Below are 19,118 nucleotides of genomic sequence, written 5' to 3'. Positions count from 1 at the left end.
TATTACTGTTAAGCCCACTATGAATATTAAAATACACCGAACCATGTGTCTTGTATCATAGGAACACGTATGACCTTTGCACCTCTTTCTTAGTACCTTGGTTCATAGAATCACTCTTTGTATTAGTTTCACTTCATGGATGAGGTGTAATATGTATCTGTTACGCTCAAAATCCTACAAAAAAAAAAAAAAAAAAAAAAAAAAAAAAAAAGAAGGTTGGAAGCGGAATTGTCCTTTACCGTTCTCATTCGAACTACAGATCCGCTACCTGATCTGGCAAACTTGCATAGTGCGGTTATAACCGACAGAGGGCCGCAAAGTGAACACAGGAGTGCCGTTCACCCTGTTACGAGTTGATGAACCACTGAAATCATTTTGGAGACATTATTTGAAGGTACAAAAGGTGTTGGTGTTGCTTTAAAAAATAAATTCTCTCCATAAACTCTTGAATGTAGGATAGAAGACAGTCGATGAGGAGGACTACACAATGATTATTGCTTTGATTATATTTCATATCACACGATATCCGTTAACTCCTGTAACTTCCACGAGCAAAAAGTAAAAAAAAAAAAAATCACCGCAGTAGTGGCACGTCACCTCTGGTATTGCGGTGATGCGGTTATCGTCACAGTCCTACACACAACATCTTAGCCTTTCTTACCCTCAGCTGTGCATACACAACAGTTTATGACCTTTTTAAAATACAAAAATGTCACATTAGTTGTGCGATCAGGAGGATTTGAAAGACCCTGTATGCCAATAACATTTCTACACTTTCTGAAATAGATCATCAAACCCATCGGAGGTTTATTATAATCTGGATTAGTTTACAAAACAACCAAGGTGGAGTTCATAAAGTACTGCAATGCTCTGAATGATGTACAGACATTTTTTACACACTTTCTCTCACACAAACTTGATAAATGGTGTTTCTGATCCATCACAGTTTATGTTTACCGTATGCAGCTTTCTACAACAAAACTACACCAGGTAGCCAGGCACACGCATACTCAGACATAAAAGTGTTCTTAATTTGAGGAAGGTGGTGATCAATGCCTTGTTTTTGTGGCCCCGCAGACAGACAGACAGACAGACAGACAGACAGACAGACAGACAGACAGACAGACACCGGCTGTCCATCTCAGGGTTGCATGCGAATGGCTCCGTCCAGTCTGATCACCTCTCCATTAATCATGGGGTTCTCAGCCAGCGCGGTCACCAGGTGGGCAAACTCAGCAGGGTCTCCCAGGCGCGAAGGGAAGGGCACCTGGCGGGCAAGGAAGGAGCGCACCTTCTCTGGGAGACCAGCCAGTAGGGGAGTGGAGAACAGACCTGGAGGGGGAGGGGGAGATTTAGCCACCAAGGAAATGTCTCTTTCCATTCTTAAGATAACTCCGATCATATGATTGAACATGGGAAACAGGGATAGAAGGCCACAATTGTTGGAAAAGAAAACACGTGAAAAGTGAAAATATGCACTGATATGTTGCCCAGCCCTACCATGAACACACAGCGGAGTTTATTTTTGACTTAATCCCACATACAGTGTGCTGTTCACTAGCGCACCGAATGTGGATTACTTTACAGCTGAAAACAGTTCCCAACGAATGCACCATTTCCTCCTGTTGGAATAACATTTCTTAAAAAAGTACAGTGCCCCAGCTGTTTCAGGAAAATCACTGAGCTCTTTTTAAAAGTGAAAGTAAATATTCATACCTTGTTTTTAAAAAAAGGGTTAGTTACATTTTGGGAAACCCATATTCGAGTTTGGGCCCGAGAATTTAGGCGAGAAGATCGCGACCACTCTCATGTCTGTACGGTAAATATGAAGCTCTTCAGCAGCCGCTTAGCTTAGCATAAAGACTAAAAACAGTGAGAAACAACTAGCCCCGGCTCTGTCAAAAGGTAAAAAAAAAATAAAATAAATCTGCCTACCGGCTTCTCTGAAGCTCACAAATTCACACTTTACATCTTGTTGGTTTAATCCGTACAAAAACCTGAAGTATGAAAACTAGTGCTGTCAAACTAAATATTGAATTTGCGATTAATCGCATTAATGTCATAGTTAACTCGCAATTAATCGCACACAAAATGTACGCCGTTAAAATGTGTTTGTGTTAACGCTGTTAATAGCACGTTTAACTGACAGCACTAATGACAACGTTGTGTAATGTTTACACTCTTTAAGTATGTAGAGTACACTGACCGGGTGCTATGGTGATGACTCGGATGCCCATGGGTGCCAGGTCTCGTGCGATGGGGAGGGTCATTCCAACGATGCCACCTTTAGAAGCCGAATATGCTGCTTGGCCAACCTGGGGGGAAAAAGGGAGAGCAAAAAAGAAAAGAATAAGTTGATAAAGCCTTATATTTGTTGTGACTATTATTGCTACTGTTCATCACACCCCCAACCGGCACCGGCAGACGCCCGCCCACCAAAAAGCCCGAGTCTGTCCGAGGTTTCTCCCTAAAAAGGGAGTTTTTCCTCGCCACTGCTTGCTCTTGGGGGAATTACTGGAATTGATGGGTCTTTGTAAATTATAGAGTGTGGTCTAGACCTACTCCATCTGTAAAGTGTCTTGAGATAACTCTTGTTATGATTTGATACTATAAATTAAAATTGGAAAATCGAATAAACGGCGCAACAAATTAGTTATTTATTTATTTATTTTTTATGTTTGCGTGTGTGTTTCAAATGACCTGCCCATCAAAGGCAGCCACGCTGGCCGTGTTGATGATGCAGCCTCGGTGTCCATCAGCGTCAGGCTCGTTCTTCCCCATCGCACCCACAGCCAGGCGGATCACATTAAAGGTTCCTGCTATGTTCACCTGCAGGAAAACGCACAAAAGGAAAAGTAACTAACACAATACTCTATATGAATACTGCATTCAAAATAACTTTTTTTTACTTCCAAGTATTATCAGCAAAATGAAATTCAAAAGTATCAAAGTGAAGTGTTCCCTCTCTTCTATTGGATGTTTCTGGATTCATATTCCAGCTGCATTCATGTGTATGTTGTATTTTACTGCTGTAGATGTTTGAGGTCGTGCTCTTTATGAACTCTTCATCCTTCAGTTTATCACAACCCTTCAACATCAACACATCTGGAGATACGTGGTTTTCACTGGACAGGAAGGGGATGAGAAACCGTAATCTCAAAAAATTGACTACTGCTGTCAGACATTAAAAAAAGGACAATATAAACCTCTGGGATGTAGTGGAGTAGAAGTATAAAATTGCATTAAATGCAAATCCTCAAGTAAAGTATAAGTACCTTGAATTTGTACTTAGTTACTTCCCACCCACTGGTATTTGTTTTTCTACTAATGCATGTGTTTTTTTAGTACATCTTACATTGATGACACGCTGGAAGTCCTCCAGGCTGTGAGGGAGGTCCTTCTTAAAGTTGTACGTTTTAACAGCGACGGCGATGCCGGCACAGTTAACCGCCAGGTCCAGCTTCCCAAACTTCTCTCTGGCCAGGGACACTGCTGACTGCACGTCTGCCTCCGACGTCACCTAAGAAATGACAAGGCCACGACCCAAATATCACCAAAACATACATGTGGAAATGCACATTTTTCGTTCATTTTGTATTCAAGAATTGGAAAAAGGTCCGGTATAAATAATTTGGAGCTTGAACTTGTGTCAACATGTACCACATTCTGTAGTGTGGGAGTGTTGGATGATGGGTGGGCGCCATCTGCTGGATGTGAGAGTGTATTAAAAGCTGCAGTTACAGCCGTCAATTGTATTTTATGGTTTTTATCTTACAATTATAACCACGGCAATTAGTACACCTTCTCCCTACGGAGATAGACCTTTGGTTGGTCGGTTCGTCTTTCCACTGAAATTATTCACTGCATCGATGCATCGCGATGCGGACCTGGACGATTCTGCATCCATGAAGTGACGGACCAATTTTCTGTTCATATTAGTTAGTTAGACACCAATGCATGGGAAAATAGGGTCCAGTTTGAAAAAAAAAAATACCAAAATGACCCTTTATTGGGCCATACAACAATGATGGCAATGATATCATGTCTGGTGAGTTTTGAACTCACGTCTGCAGGAGCGAAGGCACAGCGGTCCCCCAGACTGGCTGCCAGAGCCGGTCCATCAGACGAGGGCAGGTCCAGGATCACCGCAGACGCTCCGTTCTGGACCAGCCGCTCCACAGTGGCCCGGCCCAGACCGGACGCACCGCCCGTCACGAGGCCAACCATACCCTATACACAGACACACACAGACACACACAGACAAGAGGAGGGAGGGGAGTACAGGAAAGGGGAAATAGAAAAATGTAAACAAGTTCAATCACAGGGGAAAAACTGGTCACTGAGCTACGTAGAGGCATCACTTCAGCATCTGGGAGTTGGACAGCTGGGAAACTTGTGTATCACAGCCTGTCGTGAGCTATTGCTATAAGTATTTACCTCTAAATTGTAGTGGAGAAGAAGTATGAAATGGCATAAAGAAATAATACTCAAGTAAAGTACAAGTAACGTAAATTTGAATAAGCAGAGTAACGTAAGTGTGACCATGTTCGGACAGCGTTTGCGGTTATTGGCCATATCCGGACACATCCACTCTGATGCAATTTCTATACACATCTAAATATACGTGTGAACTTTCCCATGCACATTTAAATGTTTAAATAGCATACAAAAGTGACTTTGAGAAAACACCAAGAAGGCTTGGGCGACGGATGCTCAGGTTGGCGGTGATAGAAATAGAAAAAATAGAAATGAATAGACATAACTAATACAAATACAATTGTGTACTACTACAAGTTATGTTTATTAAATGAAGCCCAAAATATGTCGCCGACTAGAAATCGCTAGTATCAGCCATAGACAGTATATAATGGACCAATAGACCCCGTTGCTCTGGACGGAGACCAGTGAAGGATATTAGAAGCACTTTTCCGGTGATCTCTTGCTTTACTGCGCAGCCTCCAACTGACAGAGACAACGTAAATGTGACGTGAGCAACGTGTCTGAAAGTTGTAAGTCTTCTGGTAGCTGTGCCAAGAGAAATCTCAATCATTCCCAATCTTACAGAGACGGAGAGTGTAGGTATATGTAAGGAGATAACATAAGCACAGGCTAATTATTGCTAACTAACATGCTAGTTAACATTAGTAATTAAACCTAAACAGCTAATTTAAGTCGAAACTGCCTGCAAGCTTCTCCTGTACTATACGGTAATTCCTCTACTGTGCGACAGTAAGTCACTTGGTTATGACACAATCGTTATTTTTACAAAAGCGTCTGGTATCAGCTAGCGCTAGCTAACGTCAACGTTAGGTAGCCTAAAGGGTTTGTCGTGACTTTGCCTGGAATGCTACCAAGTCATGAGTCATGACTTGAAGTCGTAACTTGCGGGCTAAAAATTGTGTCTGGAACGCAGCATAACTTTACAATCATAGTTACAATTAGGAGCTTTTACTGAATTATTTTGAGTTTTTGAAACATGTCATTTTATGTTATGCTGTGTTCCAGACACAATTTTTAGCCCGCAAGTTACGACTTCAAGTCACGACTCACGACGTAGCGTTCCAGACAAAGTCACGACAAACCCTTCTAGCTAGCGTTAGCTAGCGGCTACCTAACGTGTAGCTGATACTAGCGATTTCTGGTCGCCAACATATTTTGGGCTTTATTTAATAAACATAACCTGTAGCATCATTACAATCATTTGTGTATTGTTTTGATTACAAAAAAAAATTACTTTACATTGCCTATTTATGTATTTCTATTTCTCACTGTTAATCATGGTATCTGTACAGCGTTGTACACATTGTTGTTTATGTGTGTGTGACATATAGAATATTAGCCAAAAAGTGTTCAAGCATGGGCAGCATTCCCGTTACTTGACTAATACGTTATGGACATTTTTGACTTGCCATAGTAGGAAAAGCACAGCTGAAATTGATAACCTTAACATGGCTCAATTGCACCAAGTGTCCCAGTAAGCTATTTCAGTAAGTCGGCATGCCCAGTACCAGGGCCTCTCCCAAGTGGACTGCAGCCATCATTAATGGTTTTGAATACACCTGTGCTTTTCCTACTATGACATGTCAATATGTCTGACTGTAGGGTGACCAAACGGACATGTCCACTTTTTACCTACTGTCCGGGGCGTCCGGGGGGTGGGGGGTGGGGGGTTATAAATTCATTAAAATGTCCGGTTTTCACTGTTTTTCATGGGACCATTAAGCGTGTACTTAAATTGACTGGCACTTTGCTCAACACAATGCTACGGTAGGCTACTTTGTTGTGTGACGTAATTGCCTTGTGAGCGGCTCTGCGACGCGCACATACACAGGGACCAGGGCAGACAGCGGAGCAGCATTACACACAAAATGCCGAAGCGTTTCCTGCTAAAGATTTCCCACCGTGGTCAGAAAACACAGGGGAGACACTTTGCTTCTCTCACTATGACTCGCTCGCTGTCACTCTAACTTCTCCCCCGCTCTATATCACCCACTCCCCCCACACACACACCGTCTCGACGCACACACTAGCGCACAAGTATAAACATCGGTTCACTTACAACCATAAAACAAGACTAGTGCAGCTTCACAGTTGAACTGCAAAAAAAATGTCCCACGTACCGTCCCGGTCGGGACCGGACAAGTGGGAGGCGGAGTGCACCGTGTGCAAAGCTGGCACATATGTTTCAGTGTCTTTATTATTTATGTTATTACATTGAAAAGGTATTAAGAGATATTTTGTTGAAGCTGGATTTTCTAACACAGAAGAGGTCATATTTAGAACATTATTTCATATTATTTATTTATTTTAAAAAGATAGCTATTATTTTGTTACATGTTGTTACAGATTTTATTTTATTACAGAAGTTATTTTTGCACAATTGAGGCATAATAAAGCATGTTCATTAACCTCTGAGAATCACCACTGTCTGGATTTGTCTCGAGGCCAGGCCGAGTGTCCTCTATTTTGGAAATCAAAATATGGTCACCCTATCTGACTGTAAAAAAAGGTCTATTTACTTCCCACCGTCGGGGATATGTCAGAACCAGGGCAAATAAAGCCAGAACGATCTGTAAGGCCAGGTAGCACTCCACCCAAGTGACGAACTACGTGAGGTTGGTGCTTTAGGTGGACTAACCCTTTAAAATATTTAAACTCCTGACTCAAATGTCAGTGAAGGCAGAGGTTAAGCAAACACACTGCTGAGGGCGCTGCTGGCTGGACTCATCGATCTCCAACATGTTAGCTACAAAATGGAACTTTTCCTCTGAGCTACCGAGGAAAACTAGCTAACAGGGAGGGGGGAATACACGCATATAAATCACAACACAAAGCGTGTTAAAAGTTAAACGCATCACATTATCTCAGAGCTTATAAGTCATGCAGTGTTTTCTTTCCTCACCTTGACACACCGAATGTTCGCCATGTTGGTCTGGCTTGTCTTCTTCTTAATGAGCTTTTATCTATTGGCAACGTAACGGTGCATTACCGCCACCAACTGGTAGGGAGTTTAAGACTTATTAAAATAATTTAAAAAAACATTAAACGATAAAATACATTAAAACTATAAAATAAAATGAAGACTTACTATATTTAGATATTATGTTATTTATATTATATTATTGTAATTATTATGTAATATGCAACAAAAAAAGTGTTAACCCTGCTTTTTGTTGTTGCCGTTTTACACTTATTTTCACTTACATGTAGCCTATAAACCATAAACACCACTAACACCAACTTATTACTAGTTTCACATTATAGTTGTAAAACTAGTAATAAGTTATTACAGTTATTTTTGGAATTCATGGTCAATAAACTTCATTTATAGGACATTATACCTAATTCTTGAGTTTAAAAAAAAGCTGAAATTATGAACTATTTAGACTAATATTAGGCTAAAGGAAGAATAATCACAGACTGGTACATGTCAACGTTCAGTTGGGATCATAGACTGTTTTCGAAACGTTTCAATTTCTTTTTCAAATGCAAACAAAATTTAACAAAACACCGCAAATTCAATGAAAGTAGAGATCCTATCTTTTTTTGTACTTGCGAAGCGCGTTGTATGGAATCATTATTTTTGGTTCATTGAAATTAGGAAGTTAAAAAGTAACCCATATTTCTGATATAGATATTTAGGAAAATGGGTCAAATCTGACCCAAAGACAACACAGGGGTTAAACAAAATTTAATTTTAATGGCAAAAATATATATTTTTGAAAGTTTCTTATTTCAAAAATTAAAATAAGTCTGTGAAAATATACATTAATATGAATATATATTAATAGCAAAGATAAATTGGCCTATTTGTAAAAAAGTATTAACACAAGATAAGCTTACTATAGGTGCCTATGGTAGCCATTCAGTTACGCTTTAGGAGTAACTGTGCCTTCCAGATGTATGTTTAACATTAGAACATGATGCATAAATAATATCCATTTCTTTCCATCCATTCTGCCCAGTTTAAAATGCAACTCAATTGTATACAATATATGCAGTGGGGTCCCTACTCGGTCAATCTTTCAGTTTAAGGGTCCTTGGCCTAAAATACGTTGAAGACCCCTTGCTTTAGAGACCATCAGTTGTGTTGGTGTCCAGTAAATAGCCCTGTTCCACTCCTGTAGTAATCCATTTTATGGCAACAACCTCCCAACTGAGTAAAGAGAAATGACAGTCCCTCATTACTTTAAGACATAAAGGTCAGTCAATCAGGATAGGAAGACAGGACTCACCTTAGACTACGTTCATACAGTACAGTATACAAAAACCATTGGATGAAAAGGTGTCCTAACTTTTGACTGGTATTATATAAGATATATCAAATACAAATGCAACCTGTTATATTTATAATTCTTTATTTATTCCAGCACTATTTGCACTTTTGCATTCATGTTTACAATCCCCATCAAGCTGTTAGTTTATATGTGTAGGTACAGTATGTGTATACACACTTTTTTTTTATATACAAACTTATATCTGTACATGTCTAATATTTATGTTTACCCCTAACCGTTTCAGTGGAGGCTCAGCGAATGGAAGTGGAAAAATATTATCAAAAGAAGATCACATATATGTGATTTGCTTCAGATATATAGTAGTTTGTGACTTCCCCAGAGTCAGAAACTAATACATGCCTTATACAGACCTTTTTCATGTATTTGGTATAGTCTGAAGTTATGTCAAACAGCAGTAGGCTATTAGGATCAATTGCTGAGCATATGGTTTTAAATAATTAGACCATTCATGATCCCATAGGCATTAAGGAACTGAGTGAAACTAAGCAGGTAGAGAGCGCTTCTTGCTCCAAGATTTGTCTGAGGGTAGGCCCACAGTCTCAGACTTTAAAAAACCCTGATCTACAGTTTTCCTGTGTGCTAAAGTCACGTCTTCCTGTTTTAAATAATGTGCTGTTTAGTCCTGCATGATTTAATAAATCCTAATCTGGATATTCTAAGAATCAGATGTACTTTGGTGCATATAGCCTGATTGTCACAATAAAGACAGTAAGAGAAAAGTAAATACACCTATATCTAGACTGTTTGAGACTTTTAGGGAATAACATTTCTCCTCATCTGGGGTGAGGAATAAGTTTAACTAACGACCTCAGTTAAATAAAATAAACTTTCGATATTCGAAAATACAGAGTGGGAGAGCGCTTTCATTTTGACTCCTCTTTGGATGATGCGGAGTGGAGGAGCACAAACGTCCCGCCCACTTTGGTCTGAGTTGACCAATCAGTGCGCGTTTCAGGGAAACGCCCCCCTGCGGGCTGATTTACAGCATGAATGAGGGATGTTGTCCAATCACAGCAGCTCTGCAGCTGCACGAGGTCAACTCAGGCGACCAACTGATGCATCAGGAGATAGTATGTCCACTGTACATGGTTTTAACCTAACAAGAAAGGCATAACAACGACTTTAATTAGTGGTGAAAGTACTTAGATCTTGTATTCAAGTAAAAGTACAAATACCGAAGAAATACTTTGTAACCAGTTAAGTCATGCATTCAATTACCAGTAAAAGTACAAAAGTATTAGCATTAAAATATACTTAAAGTACCAAAAGTAGTGAAATGTAGTGGAGTAGACAGTTAAAGTAGCATAAAATGGAAATACTCAAGTTAAGTATAAGTACCTCAAAATAATACTAGAGTATGTATATTATACCCAACCTATTTCATAATTGCAGTCATTAATCCTTCATTTGACACTGGCTAAAAATCACAAAAACAAATATCCCAACATGACATATAGCAAAGCACATAAACAACAGTTATTAAAGATATCTCATTTAATTTAAAGTTAATGCAAAAATACAGCGTATAAAATATTAAATCATCTGATCTTTCTACCGTCAATTTAAGAGTATGTGACTAGAATGGATTACAATGAAATGAATCAGCAACAGTCCAAAAGCCAAAGATATTTAGTTTAAAGCTGCAAAGATTAGTAGATTGACAGAAATTGATATTTCATAAATGGTTTCAGTCATTTTAAAGCAGTAACTCTCCATTCATTCTCTGGTTGCAGCTTTTTCCAATGTGAGGATTTTGCTGCTTTTACCTTTATTATACCACTTTAAACTGAATATGTTTGGGGTTTAGGTTGTTAGTTTCATAGGCCGAGCTAATCAAGAAAATTATCCGCAGATTCATCTGGTTAGTAGCAGTCCTAATTCAGTGGTGGACTGAGCAGCAAAAACTACAATACTAAGAGGATGGAACAAGTACATATATGCTGAAAACTGACTTAAAACAGTTACGCAATTATCAAAACAGTAGCAATCGGTCAATTGAAAAATCATTTCAGTGCCAATAAAAAAAAAATATATATATATATATATATACACACACACACACACACACACACACACACACAGTGGCTTGCATAGGTTTACACACCCATGCTAAAGTTGACTAAAAAGAAAAAAGAACATCTTTTGGAAATTGATCTGATAATTTTTTTTTATTAAAATCCAGCCTTTAAGGACATCAATTGTATCGTAAATAAATAAAATGTTCTTCCTTAAAATACAGGGGGCATAATTATACACACCTCTATGTTAAATTCCCATAGAGGCAGGCAAATTTTTATTTTTAAAAGCCAGTTATGTCATGGACCCAGGATACTATGCATCCTGATAAAGTTCCCTTGGCCTTTGGAATTAAAATAGCCCCCCATCATCACATACCCTTCACCCAACATGGCATCATGACTTTGCGTAAATATACACGCCACTTTCACAAAGCAAAATGTCGTGTTATTGTACGCATTTTCAGCTATCCACGTGTATGCCTACGCAGTATACAGCTGATCTAAACATACCCACCACGTGGCCTCGCCACGTTGCGTGTTATCGCGAGAACGCGGCGTACTATCGCGAGAACGTCACACGCCTTTAAAAAAAAAAAGGCATGGTTTGAGTTCAGTTAGCCTAATAGCTGGTTTGATTTGCATTGAGAGATGATTTTATGGAAAGTACCCCATGCCAATCTCTAGGTATGGTGAAGGGTATGTGATGATGGGGGGCTATTTTAATTCCAAAGGCCAAGGGAACTTTATCAGGATGCATAGTATCCTGGATCCATGACATAACTGGCCTTTAATAATAAAAATCTGCCTGCCTCTATGGGAATTTAACATAGGGGTGTGTATACTTATACCCCCTGTATTTTAAGAAAGAACATTTATTTACAATACATTATTCACTCACAAAGAAAATTGGTGTCAAAGGTTGGATTTTTCCTTTTTTTTTTTTTTAATTAAGGCATTAAGATCAATTTCCAAAATATATTTTTTTACTCCTCTTTTTAGTCAACTTCAGCATGGGTGTGTAAACTTATGCAAGCCACTGTATATAAAACAAATACAAATAAAAATACAAAACACTAATCATGTAATGCACTTTCTAGAGAGAATCTAACCATCTTAATCAGAACATGCAATGAGGGCGGTCAAAAAAGGGAAAGGATGTACACGTCTGCACCCTAGACTGTAAGGCCTGCGCACGCTGCAAAGATGGGACACAGTGCATTTTGCCGCCACATTGTGGAAGGCAGTAAGTTGTATAGTTGTATCTCCAAAATAGGGGTCGCAATATCCCACCCCTCACAACAACACAACTTACTACCTCACCACAGCACAGCTACAGACACGTCTGCCCTGGCACACGGTAAAAGACGTAATGAGACCAGAGCCAGGTTCTGTCCAAAGTTTATGCCTGTTAAAGGAAGGGTCTTTGTAAATTATAGTGTGGTCTAGACCTACTCTATTTGTACAGTGTCCTGAGACAACTTCTGTTGTGATTAAGACACCATCAATTAAATTGATGGAACAGTCCTGTGGATTTGTGGGAGTGCAGACCTTAATTTGTTCCATCCTACTGAAAGTTCAAATCTTAATTTTAAACATGTACAATTGAGCTGCAATTTTACAGAGCAATATATTCTCAGTGCATATGGTGTCACTGTTTGCGGCAGGAGGGATTCTCCTTCAATGGCTGAGGAACTGAAGCTGAAGTAACAGAAAGACTGGATTCATGGGAGAGGCGTTGTCTCCTGGCCGCTGTCCAATTTCTCAACAACCAGGGACACACCCAGGACAGCAATACAACAGAATATAACCGGCGAAATGAATCTAGCTTGTGATGTCATCTTTGGAGCACCGTTGGTCACCAATGGCAACAGAGAGGCTTCAGTCACGGTGGCAACTGAACACAAGATGTGGATAGGCGGGGCAGCCTCCGTCAAGTAGGTGATGGTTTGGGTTGCCGTGAGAAAGACAGTAGGCTGTATAGTTATCTCCCAGATCTGGTGTGATCCTAAAACTATACAAACTACTACCTCATCCCACAGCTCCCCTTCTTCTCCGGAAGTCCAAATCATTAAACATCTTGGGTTAAGGGGTTGGAGTCTGCGTGCGAGCATGGCTGTCTCTCTCTCCTGCCGCAGCCACACACAGTGACTCAGAGGTGGGGCTTGAACTTTCTCACAAAAAAAAAAAAAAAAAAAAAAAAAAAAAAAAAAAGTAAGCTGCGTTCAAGTCCAGTTATTTTGAATGCACCAGTAACCTTAGCTTATGGCCTGTTTTCATGCAGAATGTGCGTGCCGTCTTGTACTTTAATTCTACAGATATTTTCAGATTGATGTGGACACAGCCTCTTCAATGCATTTTATTGAGAAAAAAAATTGTAGGCGTGTCAAATACGTGTTTTGTAAAAAAGTATACATTTACACCTATTCGTTCTTTTGGTTGTGCCACGCGTTTAATATTACGATCATTTTAAGCCTCTGGTACAACATTTCCCATTTGACAACGGTGGTCTCCACTGCCAGAGGAGAACCTAGCTAATGCTATAAAAAGGACCAGCGTCAGCAATGCATTTCAAACAGCTAAGAAACACATCTGACAAGGACACACGAGTGAAAGAATGAGATGTGAGAGAACAGAAGAGGTGACCAATCCTCCGAAAAAGATGTAGCCTACTTCTCAAGAAGCGTCCTGTCCTTGAGGGGAGGGGGGTCCTCCATTGCCAGAAAAGTACCTGGGGAACAAAACGAAACATGCTATAAAAAAAAAGAAAGAAAAAAGGAGCACGACTTGACGAACTGGCCTCACCACCAACGCATATGAAACAGCAATAAATGAGCGACCGCTAACATGTTCTGCTGGTAGCTTGTATCCTATAATCAGGTGAGGCTAACAGGCTAACCTGGGTATCACCCGTATCACCTCAGCCCTCCAAGCTCCATTAGCCGCGAAGCTAATAGGCTCTTGTTGGCATTACGACGACATTTATTAAAATAGAAAAAACGAAAACTAGCGTGTTGAAAGGTAGTTGCTTTAGCTTTTAACTGCAGCACCAGCCTTGGAAGACAGCTAGCCAGCCAGCTAGCTAACAGTGGTAGTAACAAGCTAGCTGGAATTGGCGGTTCTCGACCTCTCAGTCTTCCTGCTGCCGAATCCGCAGGGCCCCGCACGTCCTCACAGGCCCGCGGCTGTCGGGGGGAGGTTTGTCTGTAACGGTTAGTGATGTTAATCTCGAAGCGGACGTTACCCGTCCACGGTGTCGACCTTTCGTAGCAGACGTACCGCTGCGAGATGTTTCGATGCCTCGCTTCACCACGCCAAAAGTCACGTGACCGCCCCAAACGACTCGAGGCCTCGCTACGTCACGCTCGTACCAGAGAGGTGTCGCGCGCCGTGCTCGCTCTTAATATTGTTGTAAAATCCCTGAAATGTATGAAATGAAAATCTGCAAACGAACTGCTAAAAGGTGATTGTATATTAATATATAAGAGCTTGACTGTAGTAAGACATTTAATGGACATGGAAGCCCATATCTAATCATATCTAATTTTATTGTTTTATTATTTAGTTTATGTAGCCTACCTTTAATTTATTTTATTTGTTTTTGTATTTTACTACTCCGGCACAGATTTCCAACCAGCCTCAGTATCAGAGCTGTTTGAATCTGTTTTATAACCCGAGCTTTATTGAACAAAATAACCACAATAAAAGCAGTTAAACCACTTGTAACATTTTTATCGTGGACTCCGATGCATCCATACGAATGCACCACAGACAGTTCGGCCAGCAGATGTCGCCATTTGGCATCAAATGCTTCTAAAACTGTGAACCATTTAAAACACTTGACATTAATTCAGAGTTTTCCCCTCATCGCTATGTGAAGGCGTACTTCTCCCTAAAACTCGTCGTCTGTTTGGGAGCCAAAGCAAAGCAGCAGCGAAGTTTACGTCAAGCCTTCAATAAGCCCAAGCGGCTCCGCGTATAAGCCCATCCACCAGTCATCTTTACCTACCAGTCAAGCGGGGGTGTGTGGTGGTTCCATAGGGTTGTTGATGGTGTGCCTAAATAACGCGAGATTCACGCATATGTGGAGCCCGCACAGAACGAGACTTAAGTGCACACTGACCTCCAGCCAGACAGAGCAAGTCATTTGAATACAGGTGGGGACATTTACTTCAAATTAAGTATTGTTCTTTCTTTTACTTCTTAATACATACGAGTGGAGTGTAACTACGTCAATTTTCTCAAATACAAATTTGAGCCATTTTATGCAACTTTATACTACTGCACTCAGAGCTACATATACTACTGCACTCAGAGCTACATATTGTGCTCTTCACTCCACCACATTTGTGTGAAGTTTTAGTCCCTTTACAATTTCTTAATGCAATCTGTCTTCAAGCTTTAAACATCAAAAACAAAAAAATAAATAAAAAAATACAAATCAAGACACTGGAAACAAGATGTACTTTTTTTACTAAAAGAATAAATTTTATTTCAGCACTGTAAGTCATTTCCCAACCAGTACAAACATGACTGCCATCTGTCTCTTTCTGAACCATTCCTCCCCTCCCTCTGTGAGATCAGACCACCAACAGCCAGACAATAAAAAAAAAAGCTTTCATTTTTCTCGTCTTTCCACAAACAGTCCGGTGCTTCCATAATGCTAACAATGATGACAAATTATACCAACCATAATTATAACAGCAATAATGATAATATTTCTATAACAATATTATTGATACATTTTAACCTCTTTTTTTTTGCTGCACAGGTAGTTTAGGGTGGCCCTGGGTACTGAAGTACATGCATCGGTACACTTGTGACTGACGGCACAATTCGACCAACAGGACAAGAAATAGCTCAAAATGATCAACTTGAACCTGTTACTGGGACCCAGCCATCGGATGGGAGGGGAGGGCAGGGGGGGGGGGGATTATACTGGAGCGTAAGGGGGGGGGGGGAGTGGCAGTGTAGAGAGCGAGACAAAATAGGGACCTTTATTCAAACCGGACAAAATGCTGTGAGAATCCTGCAAATAGATCAGAACAGGTACCACGCGACTGATGACTCCTTTCCACATTCTGTATGACAGACAATAATACTGTTGGACTTCTACAATACTATATAGTACATTTCTATTGTGGGACTTTTGGTTCTCTTTTAACATTGTCGAGCTCTTCAGTGGCGCTCCCGTTTGCGTCGGCAGTGAGGCAGGAAGCTTTTCTCCGCTGGACAACTCTGATCACTCCATCATCAGTCACAGGGAAAGGGGAATTTTCCTCGCAACACTTCAGCTGAGATTTAGACGAGACAAGAAACTGGAGACCATTTAGAAATTGATCTGTTGACGCGTGTGGAGGCAGCAACATTGTTGGCATTTTGGCTTACTTTTTTTCTTCAAATTGTTGGTATCTTTTCTGTCAATTGACTATTTGACAAATCTAAATGAAATGCAGCTAACTGAAAAGCTGGAAGTGGAGCATGTTTGCTATTTCCACCCTAAAAAGAGCCCTGTCGTTGCAGATTTATCAATTCATTTCTAATCTATTTACCGACAAATTGTTTGAGCTCTCAAGTCTTTTTTTTTTTCTTCTTTCTTTCAAATTTCATCACCATACAGGGGAATTATTTCTCGCGAGCTCTTAGGACATCCATTGGAAGGCCAACTAATCTCAGATTTGTGTTTTGAGGAGAATTCAGCCACTTTTAGCAGCCTCCATGCCCACACATGGAGAGACTCAGTACAGCGAAAAGCAATCAGTCCGAGTCTGAGAAGTTAAAAGGCAAGTTTTGACAGAGCGCAACGATAACGTGAAAGGAAAATGCAAAAAGAGGGCGCCAAAAAAAACAAAAACAGCATGACTGAAAGCATATTCGCTAGGCGTCGTTCCTTCCTGCGTATAAGCGTCGATCTGAGCGTGTGCAGTGGCTCACACGGCCCGAATTCAGTCACAGGAGAAGTAACGCGAGCGAGCGACGGGAGCGTTGAATTTACCCACAATGCCTGAACAAAACCTGCCTACTCGCTCGCTCACTGTCCACACAAAACACAATTCCTTCCTTCCTTCCTTTCCCTGTCTGTCTGTTTCTCTACATCAACCGGTGTTAATAAAAACACCGTTACCTCACAGACTTTGTCAGATAAATCACACGTGCTGTAATGTCGTTATATATATAATCATACTCATCAGAAAACTTGTTACTCGGGGGGGGGGCAAACCGTCGATGTCGGGGAACTATTGGGGGGGGGGGGCTTTATAGGGGATATATGGGGATGCTAGGTGTACTTTGGTTCTCAGGTGTTTACAAGAGATGTTTCGCTGCTTTGTGCAAGGGCGCAAGTTCAGCTTAGATTAATAATGAGTCGACCACGAAATTGTTATCAGGGATATTATGAGAATCATAACATAGTGCAGACGACAATTTTCGAAGAAAAAAAAGGGGGGGGGCAGTATTTACTTACGTACATAATAAACGGTGGTCTAAAGATGCCATATAAAATACAAGTAAGGAAAATCGCAATCATTACAGTTCAAATCTCTAGGTTGGCTAAGCGTATTTCAGTACTAACTGAAGCAATGGTAGAAGGATTAGATTAGAAGATGTAATAACATTAAAAATAGTAAGAAAAAACACATTTGCACAATTGAATAAAACCGTTTTGATTTTTTTTTTCCTGTTTTTTTTTTCCAGACTCTGGCTAAATACATACATAAACTGATTATTAACGTTAATATTACCTTTACTGTTAGTTGGGTTGATTAAGGGGCGGGGCAGCCCAAAGAGAAAAAGAGAAAAACGGCCAATAGAAACGGTCCTAAAGGGCTAAAAAGGAGGGGTGGGGGGGGGGGGCGGGTGATAAGAGTGAAAGACAGAACTGAAATACAGGAAGTGAAGGGAGGGTTAAACTGTGTGTAAAATAGGTGTGTTGTTTGTGTAACTGCTTTGAATGGGAATCAGTGGGCAAGGTGTGTGTGTGTGTGTGTGTGTGTGTGTGTGTGTGTGTGTGTGTGTGTGTGTGTGTGTGTGTGTGTGTGTGTGTGTGACTGCTTTGAATGGGAATCAGTGGGCATGGGTGTGTGCGTGTGTGCACTCTATGAGGAAGATTAAGGGGGCAAAGAGAAGAAGTGAATGAACATTTTGGAGGGAGGGGGCGAGAAAAAGTGTCATAGCAGGGGGGGAGGGGGTTAGGATAACAAGCATAAAAATCACTGATCAAATATCTATTGAACTAAAACAGACAAGGACGAGAGAGGGACACTACATCATGTATTGTGTTGACTTTTTTTTTTTTTTTTTTTTTTCCATACTAGCTACTGTGTAACTCAGGGTTTAACATCTATGTATCTGTGTATGTCATGTGCTAATGTGTGGTGTGGTGTGTGTGTGTGTGCGTGTCTATAGATGATCGTTTCTGTGCCGTCCATGCAAACTTGAAAGTGTTGGACTTTTTTTAAAGAGTCAGTAGAATGTGTTACCAAAACGATCTCCGATGAACTGACGACCACTCCACTGTGAACTGAAACTGCACAAAATCACTTCAGCACAAAAGCAGAGAGAGAATGCTGCTGGTAACAAATGCAACTGAATACCTGTTTGTCACGTCTGTGTGTGCGTGTTTCGTTTGTATATGTGTGTGTGTGTGTGTGTTTGCAACGGTTTGTCTGGCGAGCGAATCAAGAGAGGCCATCGTATACCAGATCACACTCTGGCTCGCCGCAGAAAAGCAATCTTCTAACAATGTACGGTTGCGATACACATACTTTGTACTAATGTCAAAAGTTGAAAGCAGTTAAGTATATGACTCCTAGTAATTCTAGACTTAGTATTTCGGCCAGTGGAGCTATATTCTCTAGCCTAGTCTCGGTGTCCGTGTATTACAGTCCTGTGTTAAGCCCGACGCGGTTGCCTACTCTTAACCTACGAACACCTACAGCACTCGTGTGTGCTTGATCCCTACCAGTAACGGCTAAAGTCAGAACCTCTGAATTCACTTGGTGTAAGAGACGGCGGCGTGGCCCAGCCTCTTCTGACAACGAGTGTAGGCCTACACTCTCGGCTGGGTCAACGGTCATGGTTGAGTTCATAACTGAGGGGATGTCTGACGCGACTACATTAACACTTACATCTATATATATATATATATATATATATATATATATATATATATATATATATATATATATATATAGTCATAGTTTTTTCCTTCAAAAAACGGCATCTCATGAGAGCTTTTTTGCTATGTCAATTTTGTGGCACACAATAGAGCGTCAGTCAACATGGTAAGAAAATAAGGTGCTTCTTG

General features: G+C 40.5%; 1 protein-coding gene and 1 long non-coding RNA gene across 2 annotated transcripts; both read right to left on the bottom strand.

Annotated features, from left to right (window-relative positions):
• Positions 1-778: 778 nt before the first annotated feature.
• On the bottom strand, positions 779-7,488 carry hsd17b10 (hydroxysteroid (17-beta) dehydrogenase 10). The gene is made up of 6 exons (XM_028583495.1): positions 7,403-7,488; positions 4,066-4,230; positions 3,356-3,520; positions 2,701-2,829; positions 2,207-2,315; positions 779-1,332 (listed from the first exon to the last, which is right to left on the bottom strand). Exons 1-6 carry the CDS (start codon positions 7,424-7,426, stop codon positions 1,142-1,144), a joined length of 783 nt encoding a protein of 260 aa, XP_028439296.1. The 5' UTR covers positions 7,427-7,488; the 3' UTR covers positions 779-1,141.
• A 1,392-nt stretch (positions 7,489-8,880) lies between these two features.
• On the bottom strand, positions 8,881-14,139 carry LOC114559074 (uncharacterized). The gene is made up of 3 exons (XR_003693009.1): positions 13,941-14,139; positions 13,487-13,544; positions 8,881-9,894 (listed from the first exon to the last, which is right to left on the bottom strand). It is a non-coding gene; the product is annotated as an uncharacterized LOC114559074 (long non-coding RNA).
• Positions 14,140-19,118: the final 4,979 nt, after the last annotated feature.

This window comes from Perca flavescens, chromosome 7 (genome assembly GCF_004354835.1).
Source record: "Perca flavescens isolate YP-PL-M2 chromosome 7, PFLA_1.0, whole genome shotgun sequence".
NCBI lineage: Eukaryota > Metazoa > Chordata > Actinopteri > Perciformes > Percidae > Perca > Perca flavescens.
This window is presented reverse-complemented; position numbering and strand designations above follow the sequence as displayed.

What these genes read in the sequence shown, in the direction of transcription:
- hsd17b10 (XM_028583495.1), bottom strand. Translation starts at nt 7,426, where the DNA reads ATGGCGAACATTCGGTGTGTCAAG. An exon ending in CGAACATTCGGTGTGTCAAG is followed by an intron (nt 4,231 to 7,402) that starts GTGAGGAAAGAA and finishes GTCTGTGTATAG; the next exon opens with GGTATGGTTGGCCTCGTGAC. An exon ending in TGGCTGCCTTTGATGGGCAG is followed by an intron (nt 2,316 to 2,700) that starts GTCATTTGAAAC and finishes TTTTCCCCCCAG; the next exon opens with GTTGGCCAAGCAGCATATTC.